This window comes from Pieris napi, chromosome 20 (assembly GCF_905475465.1).
Source record: "Pieris napi chromosome 20, ilPieNapi1.2, whole genome shotgun sequence".
Lineage (NCBI taxonomy): Eukaryota > Metazoa > Arthropoda > Insecta > Lepidoptera > Pieridae > Pieris > Pieris napi.
This window is the reverse complement of record NC_062253.1, coordinates 5,150,713-5,176,871: the sequence shown is the minus strand read 5'-3', so window position 1 is coordinate 5,176,871 and position 26,159 is coordinate 5,150,713. Positions and strand designations below refer to the sequence as shown.

Below are 26,159 nucleotides of genomic sequence, written 5' to 3'. Positions count from 1 at the left end.
CCTACCTATGGCTCAACCATAGGGTTCGCAACCCTTCCTGGGTTGTATTACACCACTTAATATAGTTGCCATAAATTTAATATAATTATTATTATAGCCTCTTTATTTCCATAATTAATAATATATTGAAGATGTATAATATATATCATATGATTAATTATTACATAATATGTGCAATGCATTAAAAAAATCAAATATTACTATTAAATTTAAATGTATATAAATTTTAAATGATAAAAAAATTAAAAATAATGAAAATCAAAATTCATTTTTATAAATCATTGATCATTATTGACCCTTTTACGGGTAAAGAACTCCTCCAAATGTAATATGATAATTATAAATGATTGCTACAGAGGTCTAGTTGTATGAACAACTATACAAAATAACACGTAATTTTTTCTAAACAAAAGTCAAATATGTAGTTTGTATTGTGCATTTTCACTTAGAAACAAAGTAAATTATTGACAAAACTATCAGATAAATATAACTAGTATTCATAATCATTGGCTGCGTCAGGCTTATTAATATGAATATAGCGTTGCATTACAAACGCTTCGCAATGACCTTGCTTTCTTTAATTGATTAGGAACACCTCCGCAAGTGCATACGAAAAATTATGCCTTCCTAGCTTCAGTCTTTGCACTGTAGAGCAATGACTTGCACTTAGCTGTGTGTGAATGTTCCAATTTTGCGATAATGGAGCATTTATTGATTCACGAGGCCATTATTGTACCAACCTGCGATCACCCGCATTGTTTGGGTATCGAAGCGTGTTGCTATTGGACGCCAAAGCGTCGGCAAGCATGAGTCCCGATTTCGTTGCCGGTTCTTAAGGACCTGTTGTAGTTCAGACTAATAATAATGATAAATCAAGTACATTATTTGAGGACATTGTGATTGTGTGATACATTTTAAGTACAGGAGTATGTAGACATGTTCCCATTCATCATAACCTGGCAGGTATTATCCACGTAGAGTCATAGCTTGTTGAGCATTTAGGCACTGTTACCTAGGCAACCATTAAATCACTTTTCATAAAACTTTGTCACCAGTAGATTTGGAAACTTCTTTGGCAAACAAATTTTAAAGTCTTGTTCATATTAATACAAATCTAAACTTTTAGATTTCCGAGACTTAGAGGGAGGGAAAAGGTAGATATGTTAGGAATTTAATTGTCATTAAAATATTAAAAGTATCAAAAATTAATACAAATTATATATATTTTTTTTTTTCAATTTATTTCATCGATAATAAAAAAACGTAGCATTTTAATTTAAAACTCGTCATTTGAGATTTCTATAAATTATTTTTCATAAAATATAAAATACTAATATTTCATAAATTCTCTTTACGAAATTTTAATTTAAAAAATAGAATTTCTATAATGTAATTCGCCCTTCTCTCTCAATCGGTCTCAATGGCTCTCTCCCTTTTCTTCGACAAAAACGCTGCACATCTTCGTGACGCTAATATTATTATTATCGCGTTTCATCCGTAAAAAAATTACCCTCATGCGCCTAAAGAAATTTCACTTCAAAAACTAATCGTGTGCATATCAAATATAAACGTATAGGCCCGTGCGTTTTAACAAAATCAAATACAGTAGTTCTTCCATTAATTACTTTGTATCGTACTGGTCTAATAGATGGTCAGATGACCTTGGTATATGGAAGCGCGCATCGATTTTCCACCTTCATACTCACTAGTGACTTCAGTTTTCACTATTACTTAGAGCTCGGGCGTGTTCGCTCGTCCGTTATTATGCAGTTGGATGGTAAGGATTGTGTAAGTTGCACTGTTTTTGATACGTGTTTGGTAAGGACCCGTCGGGCTCGTCCTCGGATGATGGAGGGTTCCTGCGTGATGGCGGCGAGGGCGAAGGCACCGGGGACTCCGGCCACACGCTGCCCGTGCGAAACTCACGATCGGTATTGCAAATTGCACTCATTAGCACGTTGGTCGTTGCACGCGCCGGACGTGCAGTCCGACGCACTTTTGTTTATTTTAGGCAATACACCACTTTTACTTTTGTTGCTTTTATGGTTTGCACCAAAGAGGCTTTTTTCTGTGTTTTTGCACTAAATCACATTCGTGATGATGTTATTGTTAAGTAGATATGGTTATTTGAGTAACATGTAGAGAATAAGGTTGCCTAAATAGGATATAAGTCTATATAAATAAATCGAGAGTTAAATATATAAAGGGACTGGGTATGCTAAAGAAACCCTGACAGTTTCGGCATCAATCCGGGTTTCATGGAATTGCCTAACGAAAACATACACTAAAATAGAATCATCAAACGAGAAGAGTGTCAGGGAGAACGATAAATTTAAACTGGCTATGTTAATACTATATAAGTATATCATCCATATTTGGATACAGCAGGTTGTTTTTGTAAGCCGTATCTACATGGCAATAAAGGCTATATTTGCATTTTAAACATGAGTCACATGCCCATTTCGCGATGGCTATTCAAGTATATTGGCATGGACTACCAGTTATAGAAGGTAATGGGCTTGCTTCCTACTCTTTGTGAATATGTTTCAATGGGACAATATATAGTATTGTGTATGAGAAATCTATCGGCAGATTCAAGTACATTATACTATTGAGGTTGTATTTAATTAAATGTTTCATATTAATGATTTATAAATAATAAAATTGTTCCTTAACTTTACATTTCAACTGGGTTTAATTCCCACCAGCGCCGGTATTCTGTAATTTTGTAGCATAGCATAGTATCCCATTATCGGTTAAGCTGGTCGCCACCATGAAATCGCAATTATTATTGAAAGTTGCATAGCTTTTTGGCGTTTTTATATAAGTAATTGTTTATAAAAACAAAAACGACGCGTTGTATTTACCCATTGGTAATTTGGATGTAGGAACAGCCGCATAAGTTTCACTACATTTTGTAAAAGAAAGATGAATATAATGGCTTTTCATTTGTTAAGTATAAAGCGGAACCTCTCTCGAAGTAATTGAGTATTGTTGAAGGAATAATTAGCCTCTGACAGATAAGAGAAATGTTTGAAATATCATTACTAAACTATATTTAAATACACTATGGCTGGCGTTAATCTTTGTTTTAAAAGAACTTTCAGTTCTAAAATATTTAAAGGGAATTTAATTTAAATAAATTGATTATAAATAGCTACAACTGGTCAAGGCCTTTGATCATTTATGGCAATACGCAGAGGTTCGCTTTCCAGCGAGATAATTATTTTGGGTGAAGAAGACACTAATAAAAAAAAACATAGATTTTATTATAATTAATTGATTCGATCTGATAGTATTTACGACGGTTTGACATAAATAAAGATATTTTTAAATTTGTTTAAAAGTGTACACAAAGAAAATGTAGATTATTCTCACTTGAATTTCACAAAGCATTCAAAGCTAAAGTGGTTTTTAAACTGTCATGTATCTGCTTCGGGCTCTTGTATTTCCTAACAAAGAAAAATGCTTTTCATTTTATTCGAAGAAAACGTTAATTAGCACTTTGGTGTTTTAAACACGGAGGATAATGAATAATGCTAACTTAACATCTCTTATTTAGTGTATGAACAATTTAAACTCATTACAATTATTAATTACGTTAACTATTGTGCTTATATTAATTTGACGGAGTTTATTACCAGTTATGTAATTCATATCTATCCTGTTAGGTTATCCTACAAATTTATAGATTTACTAAGAGTTTTATAGCTCTTTCAATTAATCACACCTATTGCGTACCCGTTACCAATAATGTGGTTTTGTTCCACGCCATCTAAAGGTTGCGATGTCAGCACTACGGATATTGAAAGAACCATGTTCATCGAAAATGCATACGGTATTCTTGTGGAAGTTTCAGAGTAAAGACGCTGGTAGTAAAAGTCTTGGTTAAAAGATTTGGTAATGGTTCGGTAAATGCACCAAAACATCCTTCAGCAATGCAAGTCCATAATGTACCATAATGTATGGAAGAAGTCACCATAAGAACACTAGCTGACCCGGCGAATCTCGGCGAAACGATCAATGAATGCGCAGATTTAATATTTTAAAATTAATTCAAAATCATTATGTTCTGTTTCTACAAACATATCGAAACTTCAAATTCACCTTTTTGCAGTATTTTTAAAACCATAGACAGCATTACGTCAGCTGTCAGTTGCGTTTCTTTATACCATGTATGACAAATGAACTGATTGGTGGTTTTTTTATTGAGAAACATAACATTTCAACACTTCCTATTCTGGACATCCAAAAACACAAAATCATACAAATTGGTCCGATCGTTCTTGAGTAAGTGAACACGACTTTATTTATTTAGACTATACAGCGCCCCTTGTTCAAAACATTTGTCATACAAATTTTATATAGACGCTCCCGTTGGATATTTTATCACACCAAAGTTCAAACTTGGTGTAGCCACCGATCTTTTGACACTGAATTAGTAGAAGTAGTCTTGTCTTGTACGTTGCATGTCGCCCTTTGCCTACATTGTTAGATTGTATTGCAAATAATAACGCTTTATAGCCAGGAAGAATTCTATTAATAAAGCTAGTATACGATTTATACTAAACTGCGTCGTGTGAAAAATAGGTCAAGGGTTTTTCAACACTTGTAGTTCTACAATATTTAGGTTACTATAAATACATATTAGTTTACTTTAAAGTTTAAACAAACGTATTTGTTAGTTAGTTTTTTAGAGTTGCAAAACTCTAATGAAAGCTTTTAAATTCAGTGCATTTAAAATCACATTCGTCTAAGAAACAAGTAAAGGTGGTGCAGTGGTTATTGGTTTAGGCCACCATTAACCATCGCGTGAAATTCTGTTGAGGAAAAATTATTGTACTCGATGGCTTTGTCCTGCAGCCCTCTGCACCCCAGAGAATATAGGACAAGTTAAAACTTCTCCGTTGGTAGTTCATGTCTGAGCGGGAAAATCTGGAGCGGATCGGTTTCTGTCCAACGCCTATCCTATTACAGTGTACAGTTTTCAGGACTCTTCGCTCCATAAAGCTGAACGGCTACTTGATCTTCTGCCTTTTGTGTTACCAACCAGGATCAATTTTTCCAAGTTCTCATCGCCTCTGCGCATTGCCTAAATATGAGAAAATTCGGATAGTCTTTTCAAAATTTAAATAAATGTGATTTTTAGGACAGGGAATTTTATGGGTTTTTATACCAAAAAATATACTAGTCATAGTATTTTATTTAGCGATTAAAAAGAGTGGCGGGGGGTTTATTGCTAGTTGTTCTCTTCCATTCCACGCCCTTGTTTGAAAACTGGCAGTAAATGTAAAATTAGAAGCATTTAATATGTATTTCTTTTTTGTTCATATTACCTATATGAAATAATGATTTTGACTTTGATTTAAATAATAACTATAAGTAACAATAACCATTAGTAATATGAAAAATAAATACCACTAATGTTTGTTCAATTTACACCGTTTAGTGAACACAAATACGCGGTGAATATAGTATTTATAACTGTTTCGCTAAGGAAATGTGCAATGTAAGCGCACAAGGAAATTGCTGAGCCACCCCCGCCTGCCCTAGTTGCGTCACTTGATTCATTATCCATAGTGATCATAATGCCAAACCTCGGCGGGCCGAGTGGGGGCTGTCGCCTCTTATACGCAAATGCGATCCGGGCAAAAGCACTGTACGGGTGTCCCATATGGGCCGACAAACTGACCGGGTACAATCGCACAATACTCAGGCAGTCGCAGCGAGTGGTCGCTGCCAGGGTTGCGAGGGCGTACCGCACTGTGTCTTATGACGCAGTGTGTGTTATAGCCGGTACCGCGCCATGGCATCTCGATGCGGCTGCTTTTAGCGAAGTATATTGGAGGAGGGCCGAAGCTCGGGAAAAAGGGGATAACCCCACACTGGAACAATTAAACGCGTGGCGAGCCTTAGAAGACCAGGAATTGTTAGTAGAGTGGGAAAGAGAGCTGGCGGATGCGAGTGCCGGTAAATATACTACCGAAGCCCTCAGACCTTTGCTTCAACTTTGGGTAAAGAGGCGCTGGGGTCACCTCAGCTATAGACTTGTGCAGATGCTGACCGGACACGGATGTTTTGGTAGCTATCTGCACAAAGTAGTAGGGTGTGAGGAGTCACCAACCTGTCACCACTGTGTCGGAGACAGCCGGGACGACGCCCTGCATACACTTAGGGACTGCCCAGCATGGGAAGCGGAAAGGAGACCTTTATTAGATGCCCTCCAGGGCGAGGACGCAATTCTGCCAAACGTAGTGAAAGCCATATTGAGCGCAGGAAATGACGGCTCGTGGAAAATCTTCTACAATTTCTGCGAGTCGGTCATGAAAGTCAAAGAAGAAGCGGGAAGAACCAGGGAGCTTTGTCCCGGAACCCGTCCGCGGCGGCGAAAGAAACCGCAGTCCCGTCAAATCCTCGCCACCTAAAGAGTGCCCAAGCGGGGAAGCAGGGGTCCATGCGTTCAAAAGAAGGGATGGTGATCCATCCCTGCAAGCACTGGACCCGATCTCCCCTAGCTATTCCTAAAAGCGTATGGCCCGATCTGTGAAGGATACTTGCTGTGTCAAGTATCTTCACAAATCAACAATGGGCGGGGAGAGGCGGACACAACCGCCGCATCGCATGTCGGGAAGCGGATAAGGCTCTGCTGTTACCGCATCCCTCCTAAGGCGATTGTTGGTGGCGCCTTGGGGTTTTAGTGGGTATGCACATTCGCGAGTCCCACATAACCCTCCCGCACTAAGCAGTCGCACCGCGGTGGGGTATGCGCAATGCATTTCCCCAAGTAAAAAAAAAAAAAAAAAAAAAAAAAAAAAAATTATCCATAGTGATGCTAAACACAGCCAACGGTTCCATTTCATTTGCAAATGAAAGTTTTTAATTAATATGCTGTGAGCCTTGTCCTAATATGAATATTTATATTACTAGTAGACTCGGCCAAGCGTTGCTGTGGCTAAGATTTTTGTTGTATTACATAGAAGTTAACTATTCAGAGAAACGGCAGGAGAACACCAATCCTCCACGCTTTTTTGGTGGTTATGCCATTAAATTGTAGCTTATGTGAAACGTTGGTACTTTCAACACAGCGCCATCTGTTAAAATTGTGACTATGAAATAATAAACAAATATTTTGCAATAAAATATTATTGCGGGTATAAATTGAGATGTAAGTATCTTTTAAGTTGGATCAAACTACACACGGTGTGCAAATTTGATTGATATCGGTTCGGTAGTTTAGGAGTCCGTAGCGGACAAACAACATGACACGTAATTAATATATATTAAGATGTATTCCGCTGTCGACCCAAAGTGAGTCTTTGCCTCCGTGACAAGAGAACGCCGTCTTCGGTGATCTTTCCAGCGATATCTAGGCCGTCCGACGGGCATTTGCTATTCTCAGATATGATTTCTGGTCACTCCGATCCTCTTCCATTCTCTCAGAGGTCCAGCTGAGTCCTTTGATTTGGGCTTTTCATTTTGATGTGTTTATTTAAAAGCATTTAATAATTTTTCTTCCACTTAATTCAATTTTTAACAAATTTCCTAGTCTTCATTGATTTAACGATGTTCTGATTTAATATAAGGATGTTTTAATTTGTCGGCGTGAGGTGTTGGTCGTCCGATGCTGCATTTCGACTTATCCATCCTTTAGCCATTCGTTTTTGAAATATTAATCTCCTTAAATATATATGTTTCAATATTTTTATGAATTAGTTATGTATGCAATTGTATAAAATACATTTAGATGAAGATAGCTTGCTAGTCATAGTTGTGGTTGATAATATATAGTTTTGTGTATGCGTGCGATATATTAAACTAAAAGCCGTGATTATGCATGGCTAATGAGACAATTATAGCACTTACCCCCTATTCATATAATACTGGAATGTTTATTACAGCGTTTATAAAATGAGCTCAAAGCGACGAACAGCTAACTAAACACGGCGTAATAAGACTGATTTAGTTTTTATGAATAAGGAGAAAGTGTTTACAAACAAACCCGCATTAAAAATCAAACAGAAAGTCGTTTTGATGTAATTATGTTTTTCTATGCGGGATTTTCTATATAATTTACAACTTAGCATAACGTTAGAATCTAAAGGTCTTTACGCTAGTGTAAATAGCTCCCGTGTCCCAAGCTTATTTTGCCTTTTTTTGCTTGTGTAGATTATGTTATGAGTAATATCATCAATATTGTTTCTGTTTCTAGGACATGACGCGTCAATCCATCCCAGTGGCCAAGGGTAAGTACTTTTGTTTATATATACGTGAATGTGCTGGATGCTCAAAATAATTATAGATTATTAGGCGTTTAATCTACTTCAAAAAATCTGATATTTCAGTCAGATACAATACCCTTTTTCTAATTTTGTTGCTTTATATAAATTTACAACGAACGCGCGGCGTAATACTCTGTTATCAATTGCAATCCAACAAGTCCTCAATTCGCTTAGTTAATACGTAACGTAACTGTACAAATAGAGTAGTATCCTCTATGAGTCAGTGTATGTCCGTTAAATGTAGTGATATATGTTGAGACGGGCTTCGCTAAAATCATAACGGTTTTTACCGGATCCGCTGCTTATGAGCCTTCATTGTCGATTTTAGCTTTTATTTTAGCATGACTCGTTCTTTTGATTTCTTTGTCTGCACGTTCTACTTCTGTTTGTATTTAAATTCTTTTGTTAAGTACACGGTTATTGATACGGTTACTACACTTGTTTGATTGATTTATTTCATTTACTTACTTGCAGAGGTAATTATAGCGAATATTATTTCTTTAACTCTGTTTAAAGGTTACAATAAAGTAGGTGGTTGTTATTAAATACTTATCTAAGGTTTTGTTGCTCTTAACTTGTATAGATCTATGCACATTAACAAGTTCTGATATCACAATTATATTGATAAAACTTTCATAATCAGGGCACTAAGGCATCTGGTATTCAATCACGCGATTTGCCGTCTTTATCTAACGCTCAGTTTAAGAAAGTGATGTACTGTTAGACGTTTCTTTGAAGTGTGCATTTCGCAGATCGTAGTGATAGGTGGAGGTCAACGATCCTTTTATTTGAAAAGTAATTTATTATTGCGTGAAAGTGGATATGATGGTTCTACTGAACTTCAAATGTAAAATGAAGTCTCTTGGCGAATTGGAACGATTGGATGGATTATTACAGCATATACCGCACATAAGATGTAACAACTGAAATCGCCTAGTGTAATACAGGTTCTAAATTACCCTTATTTCCAGTACTTTCGTGTGGTACAGAACTAGAAATTAATAGTAAAGTATTCAAAGAGTGCACTGATAGTGTATCTCCATAGCAAATGGGTATCCGATGTGGAATTCTAGCTATTTTTCTAAAAACCATCTCGAGTTCTTTCGAAACTTCCGCAGTTTCGTATTCATTCGTTAATGTACATAAGTACATATTTACCTAGGTGAATGACACTGTGTAAATTTTTCTGAACTTTGCTATTAGAATATGGAAATGCTTTAAAATTTTCTAAAGCAGATTTATTAAATTGATCACTGAATCTAAGTGCAATGCTCTATTGCGTGTCGTGACCTGACATGATGTCAATAATCACAACGTTGAAATCGCTTAATGTAATGATTTTCGTGTGTTAGAAACAATTATAGAGGGTGGGTGATGGGTTAGGAATACTTTGTTTTTCCAATGTGTATTTTTCAACTATTTATGTATTAACTGTGTTTTAGACTTTGGACAGTGTAAGCTATTTGGTCGGGGATATTCGTCTCATATACAATGAATACATAAAGTATTGTTTTAGGCGTGAATAGTTTGTTAAGTCTCACATTATCTTTGCATGTTGTGCTCGTTTTTATTCTATTGTTCAATATTCGCATAGTTACTTCCTACTGTATTACGCATTCTAATTGATTGCGTTGCGCAACTGTTAATTTGGCAACGGCCTCTGAGATCGCTCTCATTGTTTGTCCCACTTGCACATTCTATTCTCTCTGAGAAAGATTTGGAACAAAATATATTCAGGAATATATTTATCTTATTCCTCTTACTTACGGGAATACTTGTAGACATTGCATCTTTCCTTGCAATGAATCTGTGCATACAAGGGCATATAAGTACGAAACAATGATTCATAGATCAAGAGGCGTTTAAAACACTTTAATATACATTCAAAACAAAAGAATGTTAAACAGATACTTGTTTATCATTCTTTTGTTTTAATTGTAACCTAATATCGTGTATCAAAAAAAGAGACTTCCTATCTTGGCCGTTGGCTCACATCCTGCTAAGGTCAAGGCCAGCTTAACAGCTAATATAATCTTGACATTGGTTTTGTGAAGGTCGCTCATATTTGCTTTTTACTATTAGCGTAGAAAGTTGAGCTTTCACGGAAGTGTTTCTAGTACATTGTAATGCATCTATTTCCTTCTATCGCTAATGTATTGAGAACCGAATTCGATGTGACCTGAAACCTTCTCTCTGTTGCTAGGCAACGATCATAAAAATCATACTTTCGACTTATTATTTGATCTTTCAGTCTGGATAATTTTAAAATATGTTGTTTTAGACACGCGAATTTCTAATAAATTGTTGCTTGTTTTCCATAAAATTCGTTTATAATTTGAAGGACGGCTGTGTTATTTGTTAAGAAATATTTGCTATAATATAAAATTCTCGTGTCACAATGTTCGTTCCCATACTCCTCCGAAACGGCTCGACCGATTCATATCAAATTTTTTATGCATATTCAGTAAGTCTGATAATCGGACATCTATTTTTCATCCCTCTAAATGTTAAGTAAGGGTCCCACCCATAAATTTTTATTTTTTAGACAAAACTTTTTTACACGTTTGTTTTACAAAAGATTTTTTTATGATACAGCATATAAACTTAATTATCACCCCTCTACGATCAACCCCTATTTTTTATAGTAGATAGATTTATTGAACTAAAAAAATGTTTCCTAGAAATAATATACACATGGCAAAACGACGTTTGCTGGATCAGCTAGTTTGCTATAAAATAGGCCTGTGGCCGCGTCGCGTAGCATTAAGGCCGATTTACATTATCTTAGTGTTTAGGAGAGTGCTTTAGGATAGTACTTTAGTTGAAACATGTAAACGCTACTTGCTTTAGTAAACGCTACGCTAAAGAACTTGCCTTTCAAGTTGTACTAAAGCACTCTCCTAAACACTAAGATAATGTAAATCGGCCTTTAGACACTCATCCTCCATCTCAACTTCGTCATTATCTATTCATTTCGTCATATCCGAATACCTTAGTTTTTAAAGATGCGGAATGAAATGCCCACAGTGATAGTGTAATTTTCTTGGAAATTAGAAGTCTTATCTTTTAAAATCAGGTACATTGTCCTTCCAGCTAAGTCTTTATTGCCACTTAATAGTTTTGCTTTATCCTAATTAGTGTTATGGTTGTATGAATATGCAACTATGACTATTTCGGTTTAATTGTTCTTTGTCTCACTCCTTACATGATATATGCCACTTCTTACTAAATTAAAACTAGGATTTTCGCTACGTCATTATGTTCCCACTTGATTTTGGTCTATACATTTAATCCATGTTTACTCGCAGTGCAGTTATTTTTTAATTAAATTTCTGTTCTGAAGTAAGATTTAATTATGCCCTTCGGTAAATATTTTTTGAGTAATTATTTATTCATAAGTTTTAATCGTAAACTTAGTATTAAAAAAATATACTAAACATTTTCTCGTGTTTCATAGTGGCACTAGAAGGCTAAAGTCAAGAAACAACAACATTTAATACCTTTTTAACCCTTTTTTTACATTTAAGAATAAGAAGAACTTATAATCATTCCTATGTTAATAAGTAAATTAAATATACATAAGCTCACGTTTTTCATACGGCATAAATATATAATAATATATGCTTAAAGTTTTTAATATTAATATTTAAAACCTTCAATACTTATTTTCAATAAATACAACTATAGGTTTTATTTTATTGAAACCGCAAGATTATAATATACATATAAAGCATCATGATATTGATTGTTCAAACATTCAAAAAATGCATGTTACTATTAGTTAAAAATATGAGCTTGTTAATGTGAGCTTAAAAGCACAACAATAGATAATGTCACTTTCCCACTATCATATTAGATAAAAGCACAACATTAATTATTATTATCAGTAGAATAGAATATTCTATGCTGAAAGTATGTAGTTGCTATCTTCGATGACCTTTCTCAACCTATTCCCGTCACACTCACAGATGCCAGGTCTTCCTGTGGTGGCGACAAATACGCATTACATCCACATTATAATATCATAATGGCGTTATGGGGTGAATACCATGGGGCGGTCAGTCGAGCCTTACTGTTCGCTATAAGTGTAGGCTGTAAGGGGCGAGCAGGGACAGTACGCGGTCGGCCGCGTGCCACTACACCGTCTGGCACCGTATTCTATGCCGGAGTAAATGGATCGGTGCGGATCGGATCGCTATACCTGACCTTCCTCAAATAATTCCTTATAAATTGTAAAGGAAAATGCCAGCGTTGTACCAAAAGTGTCCTTTGAAGCAACGCCGGGCAACAACAGGCTGTAAGTTATGTGAGATACTCGTTGTGACTAATGTTGTGATGTCAGCATTGAAGTTTGTCATCGAATTTTGCTCCTAAGCATCGATCAAACATAAATATTTCCCCCAATGTACACTCTATTGCCTTGTGATAGAGTTCCTTATTGTGGTTAATTTCAGAAAGGGACATATGAAATAATTGATTATATTGGAAAAATGTATCAGTAGGCGAAGAGAACTTCAATCCATAGTTGAGAAAGTAACATATGTGATTAGTTCATTCAGAAATACGTTTGTGGTACGACGTTGACTGGCAATTTCTCGGTTGATTAAGCTGTAATCACCCGGTAATGACAAAGGTTTTTCTTATGCATGATTTATGATAGTTTCCTGGTTCTTGGTAATGTGTTTATAAAATTTAGTACATATTCAGTAGTAGTAGCATATTGAAAAACTTTTTGACATTTTTAGTCGCACTCTTGTGTATCTTTAAAAGTAAGTTAAGTCATTGAAAAACTTTTTGACATTTTTAGTCAGACTTCAAGCAAAACTTATCTTATCTCGTAAAGAAGTTGAGTTCGCACCTCTGTGATTCAGGTCGTCAAGCTGCGTGGGCGCATGCTAACGACCTGCGAATTCCCACGATTATCTCTAAATTGCTTTGTGCTACCGTAACTGCATGGTTATAGTCTGCTTTTCACAATTTGGTACTGTCTAAACCTAATGATCTTCTGCATTGCATATATATTTCTTGAAATTTTTAGAATTTACCAGTTTTATGTGGCATCTCTCTGGGTTGTTTCATGTTTTGTCTGCGTGAAATAGATCTAACAATTTATTTTTTTAGAGAAAAAAAGGGAATTTTCTGTCTGTTTATTCTTATACCAATTTAAGCGGGATGATAAACGTTTCTTTTTTCTTGTCGAATTATATATTTTGTCTTCTTTATAGTAATAAAAAAGCTTATTTACTCTTTATAAATCGTTGTGAAGCTACGTGCTAGTTCACGATATCGAGTTTAAGATTATCCATTGATGTAACAAATCGGTTACAGTTAATCTTGTTAGTCAAAGTCACGTAGAAGAAACGACTGAAAATCTATTAAATTGACACGTTGGTATTGATTAAATGGAAATTAGATATGCTATCGAAATTATGCAATGCTCATGGGAAAATATATAAATATCGACACTTTTATTTTTAACAAAATAAGCTACAATTATTACAGATTACTCCAATGCGGCAACTATTTATAAATTATATTACATACAAATCAATTCATACACAAAAAAAACACAACGCAACATTAAACAGTAATGAATTAAAATATTTAGTATAGGAACTGACATGAAGCCGGCCTTTTGTCTTCTGTTTTTCGACCTTCTGTTTAGTCAACGGATACTTAAAAACGTCTGTTAATCTATGCAGTCAATTCAAGCTCAAGACCACCGCGCTAACACAGTGCCGCATATAATTTTAATTTTAATATTTATTTAAATTGTAGTTTATTTATTTTTATTTATTTACACCTTGTATTTATGTACAACGTATGTAACGTTACATTTATAGAAAAACAAATAACATAATACACAAAAATAATAAGGGATGCAACGGACGATCTCTTCCAGGCAACTATAGTAAGGAAAAAACTAAAAAAAGAAATATGAAGGGTAAAGTGCAAGAATCGCATAACCAAATCTTGTAAAAACAAACCTTAATCCAAAATAATACAAAAAATACATATACATAGTTTTAGATGAAATCTAAATTATTGTATGTGATTTGAAGGATGATTCAGAGAATGGTTATCGAAGAAACGGAGTAGATATCGGAGGTCTACGAGACCTATTAATGAATAGATCCGTAGTTTATATTACGAAAACAAAAAATAGCTTTTCGAGTCGGGTAAAAAAATCTAGCTATGAATTAAATCAGTAACGAAGTGCCAAAGTGCATTATCAAAGTTCACACCCGTAATAAATCAGATCGCTGTCGGGGAAATAGGCCAATGCTCTACGTGGAATAGGGCTGATCCTTTATAAATATTAGTTTTGCAATTAGCTGCACGCGTATTTAAAAAAAAAAATACTGAAACAAGGTTTTAACTAAGTAACACTATATTTTTTTAAATATTTTTGTACTTAATAACGTTTGTACTTATAAAAATATTCTGCTTCATACTTAGCGGTAATGAATACGTATTGGTTTTTGATATAGGAGTTCACAATAAGTCCCGAATTTGGATGTTAATCTTAGATCTGAGATTTGACAGCGTGTGTCAGGCACAGAAGGTTGATCGCCTATTTGCCTATAAAAAAGACAAATGTGTCTGCTGCTGGGTGGATATTGGGCTGCCCACTAAGATCGACTTGGGATCCTTCAAGAAAAGAGCGTACCAATTCTTAAAAGGCCGGCAACGCACTCGCGAGCCCTGTGGCATTGAGTGTCCATGGGCGGTATCACTTAACATCAGGTGAGCCTCCTGCCCGTTAGCCCCCTGTTCTGTAAAAAAAAAGACATTATATTGAGACCAAGATATATGTAAATTTCTGCATTCATACTATATTATGGTCTAAGCGCAATTTTACGATTCTCACGAATTAGCATTTTATTGACACGTGTGATGAACTTGTAACACTTTTGTTATCTTCACCTAAAATTTGCATTTTGATATCGTTGCAAGAGTATGTTTGCTTAATTCGTGCATTCAAGGTTTCCGAGAAGGTTATTATATCCAGATAATTCAATCTTGTTAAAGTTTAACTTACAATCAACTATTCAAAAAAACATTCCGTATAAGATCGAGAAGTTTTTATATTTATATCTATTGCACTAATGAATACCGCATTAAAATCAGTCCTGTTTATGTAATACTAGCTGACCCGGCAAACGTCGTTTTGCCATGTATATTATTTCTAGGATACATTTTTTTTAGTTCAATAAAAATAACTACATATCTACTATAATACATAATAGGGGTTGATCGTAGAGGGGTGAAAATTAGGGGATGTATGTATTTTTGTATGCTGTATCATAAAAAAAATAAAAACATAAAAAAAAATTTCGGGGACACCCCTTATCACTTAGGGGTGTGAAAAATAAGTAGTAGCCGATTCTCAGACCTACTGAATATGCATATAAAATTTGATAAAAAATCGGTCAAGCCTTTTCGGAGGAGTATGGTAACTAACATTGTGACACGAGATTTTTATATATAAGATTATTGACAGTTCGAACTTATTATACCTACTGTATAAACATTATTATTCATTAATTCTATTTCTAGATGAAAAATGTATTACTACTAAAGTTAATGAACTTGTGAATGAATTAGTCTTTCAAACTGGTATTAAAGTCCAACCAGTTCCGGGGAACCCGTTATGTGTCCTGACATATGTAATAGACAAGACCAAGGCATCAGTCACACTATTGATCCATGTTATGACGTCATCGCTACATTTTTCATCGCCCCACAAAAGGCTAGTGGTGGTAGGCAATTAATATCCAATTTTAAACGGACATTAAACAATCGTATCAAATTGATTCCTATTCAGTCCTTTGTTGACTAGTTCGTGTTTTGACGTCTTATTCTGTTCATTATATCGGAAATAGTTTAGTTATAGTCCGGGATCCATCGCCCATTTTTGCACTTGATTACTATCAAGCTAATTTTCCGTGAGTAGCTTTATTTTGATGAGACGCCCAATAATTTCCTGTACGAAACTCTCGATTGTGGTAGGTAACAGAAGTAGCAAGGATAAAATATGTTGATTTGATGATTCTCAAATATTTATTACTAACTGAATTTTTTTTTGTTAAATCTCAAGAAAATTTTCTAAATTATTCGAAAAAATATTTGTCCTACAAAATCTATGGTTTGATGAAAGTGTCCCCTCTTTCCGACATGTATCGATAACGAGGTCAACATAAATGATTACTAACCAGCTGATTTTTTTTTTACTTAGTTAATATTTATGTAATTTAACAGACATATTGTCCTACAAATTGCGCGGTACGTTATCCCGGTCCTCCACAATCGAGAGTTTCGTACAGGAAATTATTGGGCGTCTCATCAAAATAAAGCTACTCACGGAAAATTAGCTTGATAGTAATCAAGTGCAAAAATGGGCGATGGATCCCGGACTATTATGACTGTTTTAGAATAAATCCTTGGATCACGCAAGGGTTTATAGTTAAATAATCTCGTGTCTTAGTTAATTTTAGTAGAGACTGGCGTACTTGTGTACTCAAAATGGTATAATTGGTCGAGTTCTTTATCGTTATCGGTTGTAATACAAGGTCTTTTTGATGCGTGTTTTGGGCAATTTGGTCGAAATGCAGTTTTGCCTTCGTCGGGCCGTGCCTGTGTCACGGTTTATTGCCTTGATATATAGAGTTCCTAATATGGCGTCACTACAGGATTGCCTTGCGCCAACGCACTTGCTATTTTGGCTCAGTCAGTTAGCAGAACAGGTGTAAAATTGATCTATGTGTTTTTAATAAAAATTATATCTATGGGAATGTAAACATAGATAGAGAGAATTTTCGAAATGTGTTGTTCGTGGCTTTTCTGCCGTCGCCGGGTCGCGGACTCGGCTGAGGCCAATGCTCCCCTTGAAGCCTATGAGAAGGCGAAACCTTCAGAAGAAGCAGCGGAGGAAAAGACGAAGTCACGTAAGACTCGGATGCATTGAATTTAATAGCTTTATTCACTGTTATGTTGCGTTAAGTAACCGATTTCTAGTTGTCTTTAAAATTTGTTTATGCAATATTTTCAGTTCCACTTTAGATAATTAGCGTAGCTAATCGTATAAAGCATTACAGCACTTTCACGGTAATAAAAATTAAGCTTAAGTAGGTTCTTAGGACTGGCTTTCACTATTAAATTTAAAAACGGAATTTCAAGAAATTGTCAAATCACGGAATTATTCGGCTATATATATTTGAAAACCGCACAGTCACTTTCAGATGGTAATGCCAAGGAGAAGTAATTTCCTAAGCCGTTATTAATGAATATATACTGACGGTTCGTTATTAGGTATCAGTTTAATTACCCCATGATTTAATAAAGTAATTTGAATATCATGGCATAGATATATTCTTGAAAGGCCGGCAACGCACTTGCGAGCCTTCTGGCATTGTGAGTATCCATGGGCGGCGGTATCACTTAACATCAGGTGAGCCTCCTGCCCGTTTGCCTCATTTTACATTAAAAAAAAATATAGATTTTAAAGAATAAAATATAGCAACTCTGGTCTGTTGCACGCTACAAAGGACATATTTTTAATAATATATAGAAATTCTTATTCAGTTTTAAAAAATTTCAGCGCCAGTACGGGTGACTCGTAACAATCAGGCACGTGTGTCCAACGTAAGTGCATACACCAATGGGCACGGAGGTGACACGACCGGACGCAGAGGGGCAGAAAATGTCCCGCCGCCGGTTCAGGCCACGGTGCAGCCGCCGAATTCTAGAATCACTCAGCAGGTGAGACAAATCTTGATAAATTCAAAAATGATTCATTCATGTAGGTAACAAAATATACATTGATAAACGTCAAATATATGTATATGAAATGCTTCTTATTTTACAATGACTGCCAGTTCTCAAATCAAGGGCGTAGAACGGAAGAGAAGAACTGACAATAAACTCTCCGTCGCTCTTATTATATACTAACAATTTGTAAGATTAGCTATTTACTTATATATAATTAAAGGTAAGGTATTATCGTATACTCATCGTGCTTATTAATATTTAAGCAACAACCAGCTTGAGGTGTGGATGATTACAAATTTTCTCGCTCTCGTGAAAGTATTACTATTTAATCACGAAACTTGATTGATACTTGAATGTTAAGAGCACTAGATAATGCCATCTATCAGGCAAACTTAGTTGCAGATCATTATCATTCAAGGACGCGTAGTTTGAACCAGTTTTCTTAATAAATAATAATTCAATTTATTCTGTGGTGTATGTCATGTTGATGCTAATTCCGTAGACAACAAGGATTTTAATGTGCTTTGATACGTGTTCACAGATCATTTACACATAGGGGCCGTTCATAAAATACATCACACTAAAATCAGATTTTTTTGGCCTCTTTTTTTTTTGTCACGCTGTGTCACACTTTCTGTGACTCCCCCTAGAAATATTTCGTCACAAAAACTAAGGAAATGCTGAGTATGATAAATTCTAAATGATAGTACACAAATTCAAAAAAATCAAAATATTTATTTAGTTATAATAGAATTTAATTAAATTAATAAATATCTTTCATAACGAACATATAAATAATAAATAGTATTTCTATTATTCAGAAGTCCAAGGATTTTCTAATAATGATAAACGGCGAACGTCACGTTGCCGTATACCCCCCGTCCCCCCTTGTCACATCTTGTCGCACTCAGCCAGACCCCTCCCATCTCCTTGTATTCGAACGTATTTTATGAACGGCCCTATATCTTTTGTTCACCTTAACTCTCATATATGGTGTCAAGTCTATTAGATATAAGAAAGATACCTTGCCAGGGGAAGATACAACTATCCACATTTTAACTTTCGTGTTTTGCAGACTTTTCAGTGTGGTGCTTAAAGGCCGATTTACATTATCTTAGTGTTTAGGAGAGTGCTTTAGTACAACTTGAAAGGCAAGTTCTTTAGTGCTTTAGTGCGTTGCGAGTGAACGTTTACATTTCTTCCAGTAGAGTATCATTACAGCGCCACAATGAACGCGCAACGACGTCGGCAAATACGCTCTATTCTTCGCAAAATACTAACTGTAGTTATGGAACAAATAGATGACGAGATTTTATTCGAAATAAATAAACTAAATATAAATAATAAACAAAATAGCTTCTTTTAAGGCAGTGTATGCCGAATGCTTAGCCGGTTTGTTTTTGTATAAATTGTTTTTAACGTTCCACAAACATTCGTGAACAACATAATCAGACACAAATTTGATAGTTGTATCTTCCGACAATTTAGCCATCTTTAAAAATCAAAAAACACGCTCGCGTTTCACGGCACTTATGCACTCTCCTAAAGATTTGACTAAATTACGTGTTTACACACAACGAGGGAAGATCTCGGGGGGTGCGCGGCCGCGGAAGGGGTATCACTTGAAACAAACATAAAAAGCGATTCTATTTTGATTCAACTTGAAAGTCAAGTAGAACCGTACTAAAGCAAGTAGCGTTTACATGTTTCAACTAAAGTACTATCCTAAAGCACTCTCCTAAACACTAAGATAATGTAAATCGGCCTTGTGATACCAATACCAGTTCATATTGAATAGCAAAAAAGGTAGAGATAATGACGATCAGAGTTAAATATAGAAGAGTTTAGATAGATATAAGTTTATTTCAATTTATTTTACTATTCAGTGAAAATTCAACCTTGTCCCTTTATTCCTTGCTTATCTCCTTTTTCCCTATTATTTCCTTTTTCAGATGCCAAACTCAGGCGGTCGTACCCGCTCAGGTAGCACGCCGAGTGCTGCTTCAGTTATCCAAAACCCTTACTCCAACAAACGGATGCATAACAAAGAGGTTCTTCCATTGATTGAAAATATGGTAGACAATAATATGTTAAGTCTATGAACAAACATCTTTAGACTTAGTAGAAGTGTTCAGAGGAGTTGGCAGCTGCAGCTGAGTTTCATCATCGGACGTCAAGGCAAAATACAAAAAATCCGTATCACCTCAACGTCCGTATTTCCACAACTGAGCGTTTTCTAAGGCAGTTTTTGCCGCGCACCACCACTATGTGGAAACAGCTGCCCACTGAATTATTTCCGAACCAATTCGACTTAGGGTCCTACAAGAAAAGAGAGTACCAATTCTTGAAAGGCCGGCAACGCACTTGCGAGCCTTCTGGCAGTGTCACTTAACATTAGGTGAGCCTCCTGCCCGTTTGCCTCCTATTACATAAAAAAAAGGAATGAATATTGTAATTATATGTTATGTTATTGACGTGTGTGTGATAGTAAGTCTAGTTAAGTTAATAATATAGTAAATTAAATAGTTTTCTAGAATTTTTGTTTTACGATGTTTGAAATGTGCAGCAAGCGACAAATATCGTTGTATAATTAAATAATAATATGAAAATAAATATAATATTTATATGATAACTATATTAAAAGTTAAAGTAATCTTCTCTGATTTTCAGTTCAATCCCCCGCCAGTATCATCAGCACGGCCTGCAGCAGTCTCCAGTAATGTCTACATACCACACCAGGTGGCGTCTGGGGCCGTGAGACGCTCCAACGTGGTAAAGGAAGTGGAGAAGCTTAAGGAGAATCGCGAGAAACGACGGCAGAGACAGGCTGAGCTCAAGGAGGAGAAGGTTTCTTCCCTTTTAACTCTTCTATAACCCACTCACACAATTAATTCTGTAATTAATAAAAAAACATAAAAATTTATCCAAAAACAAAACAAATTGGGGTGTGACAAAATTGATTGATAGTTCCCACACTAGGGCCTCTGAGTTGTGACTAGAGTCTAGTACCATGCACCATAAAGGAGCTATATAGTCTAGTCACTAGAGTCTAGTGGTCCCACCAGTGGGTTGCGACCCATAGTATGGGAAACCCTGGTCTAGTGACTAGACTATAGCTCCTTTATGGTGCATGGTAAATGTAACCAGGAATATAAGTGATATGATTATTGTTGAAGTAATCAAGTATGCGTAAGTGTATTAGTATGTAAATGATTTATTTTCTTTCACAACATGCTAACAATTATTATAAATTTATCTGATGCCAACACTGAATTTATATATTCCTGATAATTATAAATACATTTTTCTAAAAGGTATGTCTAGTTTAAAGAAATCTTGTACTTTGTACTATATTTTCTTAATTATGTATGCAGAGAAAAATAATAATATGTCAGTGTCCTTGCCCAAGGAGAAACAAAATGTTATTGGAAATTTTCTTAATATTATTTAGTATTTAATTATGATTTATTATAAATATTTGTGTGTAAAGTTACTCATAAATATTGAATTATAGATCTCAAAGAACTATGGAATGTTTTGTCCTTAGGAAGCGTTAAAATTTTTGGAGATTATTGACCCCCCTCCCCCATGTAACGCGCCGTAACGCTTTTCTGTGCTCAAGTATAGTAAAACGTTTCGTGACCTAGTGACCTAGTGACCTCTTTATACCTAAAAGTTACCATTATGTGTTGGAAAGTCGAAAATAATATTACAATAACGCGTAATTTAATCCCCGCCCCGCATCGTAACGTTTTACAAAAGGACACCCCCCCCCCCCCAAATTCGTTACGTAATACTTGAACGCTCCCTTACCCTTCACGCGTCCCTCGGCAAATAACTGAACGAGACAAAATATTGTTGACCAAATTGTGTGAAAGACCGTGTTTTGTTTTAAGAGTCCGAAAATAAGATATTCACGGTTTTATTTTAATTTTTCAGGAAGCCCTAATGAATATGGATCCCGGTAATCCAAACTGGGAGTTCCTAGCAATGATCCGCGAATACCAGAGTAGCATTGAGTTCCGGCCTTTGTTAGGCAACGAGCCGGTTGAAGACCATCAAATCACAGTATGCGTTAGGAAGAGGCCGCTTAACAAAAAGGAAGTTGGTAAGAAAGAGGTATGTATTCAACATTTTCTAATCTGTTCATTCTATTCTCTTTTTATCTGACTGGACTGGACATATATAGTTCTTCTTTTATAAAACGATTAACGATGCGTGCTCGCACGTAAAAACATAACTTGACATTGTCAGGTTCCGCCTGAGCCGAGCGTGCAAGCTAGAGCGCGGAACGTCACATACGCAGTTATCTTTAGTGGTTATAGCATATTGTTACTTGTAATTAATCTGTATATTTCAAGTAAAAAATTAATTAACGAGTGCAAATATATGTTCATTTAACGAAAAAATTTTAATTTTCAATTAACTCTTTCTTTGTATGATACAAAATAATAATTCAATTTAATTCATAAAGTATGCAATTTTTCATTAATTTTGTCACATAAAATTATCGTCCGTAAACCGACATTACAGACAACCAATTTTTTATATTTTTTTTGTTGGGCCAATGTTAAAGCAAGTTAATTTGTAATTTTAATAATGTTTACTGTAGTTCAATTGTATAAAAATTGTTAATAACGAGGTCTAATTTGGTATATAATATATTATTTTATTAAACAAATAACTTGTTACTACCGGTCACCAATGAAAGAAATATTTAAAATTTTATGTACAATACAAAAAAATTATGTCGCTATGTTGCTATAATGAGTACTGTATACCTTAAAATACGATTTTCAGGTGGACGTAATAAGTGTACCGACGAAGGATCAAATGATAGTACACGAGCCCAAGAACAAAGTGGATCTCACGAAATACCTCGAGAACCAGAAATTCCGCTTCGATTATGCGTTCGATGATTCTTGTACTAACGAAATTGTTTATAAGTAAGCATTTTATTTATTACTAGTGGACCCCACAGACGTTGTCCTGCATGATATTTCAAGCTATTAGGATATTAAAGTATGAAAGTACCGACTGCAGCGCCACCTGCCGGGCTGATTTGTGAATCTAAACCATTCCCCTTGAACACACACAAAAAATTTCATCAAAATCGGTCCAGTCGTTTGAGAGAAGTTCAGTGACATACACACTCACAGAAGAATTATATATATAAAGATTGCACACTATTGCGTTTGTATCACTTAGCATCAGAAGAGACTTCTGTCAGTTTGCCCCCCGTTCTATGAAAAAAAAAGTGCTTACAAAGTACACGTGTCAGAAGTGAAACTTCTTTGTAAATTAATTATTACTAAGGTAAAAGCCCCAATAGATGATGTACCAGTATATGATCACTCCATGTATATGTATATCTATATTCACACTGTATACGTGCTAATCTTAATATATATATTTCTTGTGTGCGTGTGTATGTGACTGAACTCCTCCTAAACGACTGGACCGATTTTGATGAAATTTTTTGTGTGTGTTCAAGGGGATCTGGGAATGGTTTAGATTCACAAATCAGCCCGCCAGATGTTAAGGGTAGTCCACCCCTAATTTTTATTTTTTTATTTATAGATAAAATTTTATTTTTTATTTTTTTTATGTTACAGAATTAAAAAATACATACAACCCCTAATTTTCAACCCTCTACGATCAACCCCTATTTTTTTATTATAAATGATATACATGGCAAAACGACGTTTGCCGGATCGGCTAGTGATAATATAAATAAATAACAATTTAATGACTTTGATTGTCATTAAAATATTAAGTGTCGAAAATTAATACAAATAATAATATTTTTTTAAATTTATTTGTTCAATAATAAATACACGTGGCATTTTAATTTACAATTCGTCATTTGAGATTTTAATAAATTATTAAAATCTCATAAATTCTTAGGTATTAGGTAAAGCGATTGAGAGAGAGTGAGAAGGGTATTCTCACTCTCTCTCAATCGCTCTCTCCCTTTTCTTCGACAAAAACGCTGCACATCATCGTGACGTTCCGTAAAAATTTTACCCTGAAGAAATTTAAATAAATAATTCTTTTATTATGTCGTATGTATTACGTATTGTCACGTTATATTAGGAAAGTCAATGTGTTTTTGAAAAACCTTTATATATATGTATATATTTAATATTTTCAGATATACAGCAAAACCTCTAGTTCAGACAATATTTGAAGGCGGTATGGCCACGTGCTTCGCGTACGGACAGACCGGGTCAGGGAAAACTCACACAATGGGGGGAGATTTTCAAGTACGTATTCAACTATTTGATACCTTTAATACATTTATAGTCGGTATTAGGTTCGGTTCCTGGCAAAATAATTGATTCTAGTCGCTAGCCAGAGAATGTGGCTTAGTTATCGAACGCCGTTAAACGGCCGGCAACGCACTCGCGAGCCCTCTGGCATTGAGTGTCCATGGGCGGCGGTATCACTTAACATCAGGTGAGCCTCCTGTCCGTTTGCCCTCTGTTCTAAAAAAACGTTTAAGGGAGGTACTAGGTTCATTTCCTGGCAGAAAAAAAATGATTTTAGTTAGTAGCCAAGCTGTTTGAAATTTGCTTGTTTATTGCTTGATACTGTACTATAGCTCGGTACATACAGGGATTTAGCGAATAAGAAAAAATATTAATTTATTTATTTCTTCCATTGCGTTTTCGTGGATGTATAGAAAGATGTGAATTAAAATAAATTTTGTATATTATTTCAGGGCAAGCAGCAAGACTGCAAGAAGGGCATATACGCAATGGCGGCGCGTGATGTGTTCACATACCTCAAGTCTCCCAAGTACAAGCCGCTTAACCTTATAGTCTCCGCTTCTTTCTTCGAGATATATTCCGGAAAAGTTAGTCAAATATTATTTCATATTTATTTAAATTTAAAAATAATATTGTATAATTGGTGAAAGTAATTAATTTTTTAATTAGCTGAACTAAAATTCTAGAAAGAATTCGTCATGATTGTAAAGGTCGATTTACATCAAACGAACATAGAGCTAGAGCTAGAACAAGAGCATTCTTTCGTAATCTTTTAGTGTAAACGAAAACTAGAGGTATCGATTTACATCAAACGAACATAGAGCTAGAGCTAGAACAAGAGCATTCTTTCGTAATCTTTTAGTGTAAACGAAAACTAGAGGTATCGATTTACATCAAACGAACATAGAGCTAGAGCTAGAACAAGAGCATTCTTTCGTAATCTTTTAGTGTAAACGAAAACTAGAGGTATCGATTTACATCAAACGAACATAGAGCTAGAGCTAGAACAAGAGCATTCTTTCGTAATCTTTTAGTGTAAACGAAAACTAGAGGTATCGATTTACATCAAACGAACATAGAGCTAGAGCTAGAACAAGAGCATTCTTTCGTAATCTTTTAGTGTAAACGAAAACTAGAGGTATCGATTTACATCAAACGAACATAGAGCTAGAGCTAGAACAAGAGCATTCTTTCGTAATCTTTTAGTGTAAACGAAAACTAGAGGTATCGATTTACATCAAACGAACATAGAGCTAGAGCTAGAACACAAGAACGCTTTGAAAAGACCGCTCAGTGGCGCGAGCACGTCCGAACACGCTAGAACGCTCTAAGCAACTGTTCGCGCGCTCTTGCGCCGTTTACATCAAGCGAACGAGCATTCTTAGAATATTCTATAGAATCTTTGCGAACGCACTAAGAACAACGAAAGAATGCTCTACGCCTGTTTACACTAGAAGAATTTGATGTAGTGGGGATAGAATGAGCATTCGCTCGTTTGATGTAAATCGACCTTAAAACAATGTCGGATTTGAAAAAAATCCATATGTTTTAAATTTCAAATTAATCAGTCGGTAATGTGACGGATTTGATAGAAACGTGATTTTTTCTAGAAAACTGTGCAATTAAATGTTATTATTTTTATTTGGTTTCAAAACAAACCCTTTTGATTGCTTGTATGCCAATTTTCATTTTTATGATTCATATTCTTTTGAATATGAATTAAAATAGCTATGACAAAAACTTATATGATCATATTATTTTGAAATGGCTGCCCTGTAAAGTTTACTATTTGACAGATCCGTCACTATTCTACCTACGACTATGACGAATTTCTTTT

The 26,159-nt window shown here is 35.2% G+C and overlaps 1 protein-coding gene across 6 annotated transcripts in view; it reads left to right on the top strand.

The window, feature by feature from the left end:
* The window catches only part of LOC125059607 (kinesin-like protein Klp10A), a 50,236-nt gene that overhangs the window by 14,286 nt on the left and 9,791 nt on the right, over positions 1-26,159 (top strand). For 2 of the 6 annotated variants that reach the window (XM_047664088.1, XM_047664089.1), the window contains exons 3-10: positions 1,824-1,931; positions 8,210-8,243; positions 17,881-18,041; positions 20,721-20,897; positions 21,990-22,169; positions 22,851-22,996; positions 24,205-24,316; positions 24,775-24,909. In XM_047664088.1, coding sequence (XP_047520044.1) covers positions 1,824-1,931; positions 8,210-8,243; positions 17,881-18,041; positions 20,721-20,897; positions 21,990-22,169; positions 22,851-22,996; positions 24,205-24,316; positions 24,775-24,909 — 1,053 coding nt within the window. Of the gene's footprint in view, positions 1-1,823; positions 1,932-8,209; positions 8,244-12,402; positions 12,577-17,088; positions 17,228-17,880; positions 18,042-20,720; positions 20,898-21,989; positions 22,170-22,850; positions 22,997-24,204; positions 24,317-24,774; positions 24,910-26,159 lie in introns of those variants that run through there. The other 4 variants (XM_047664090.1, XM_047664091.1, XM_047664093.1 and 1 more) reach the window with 3 other exon arrangements.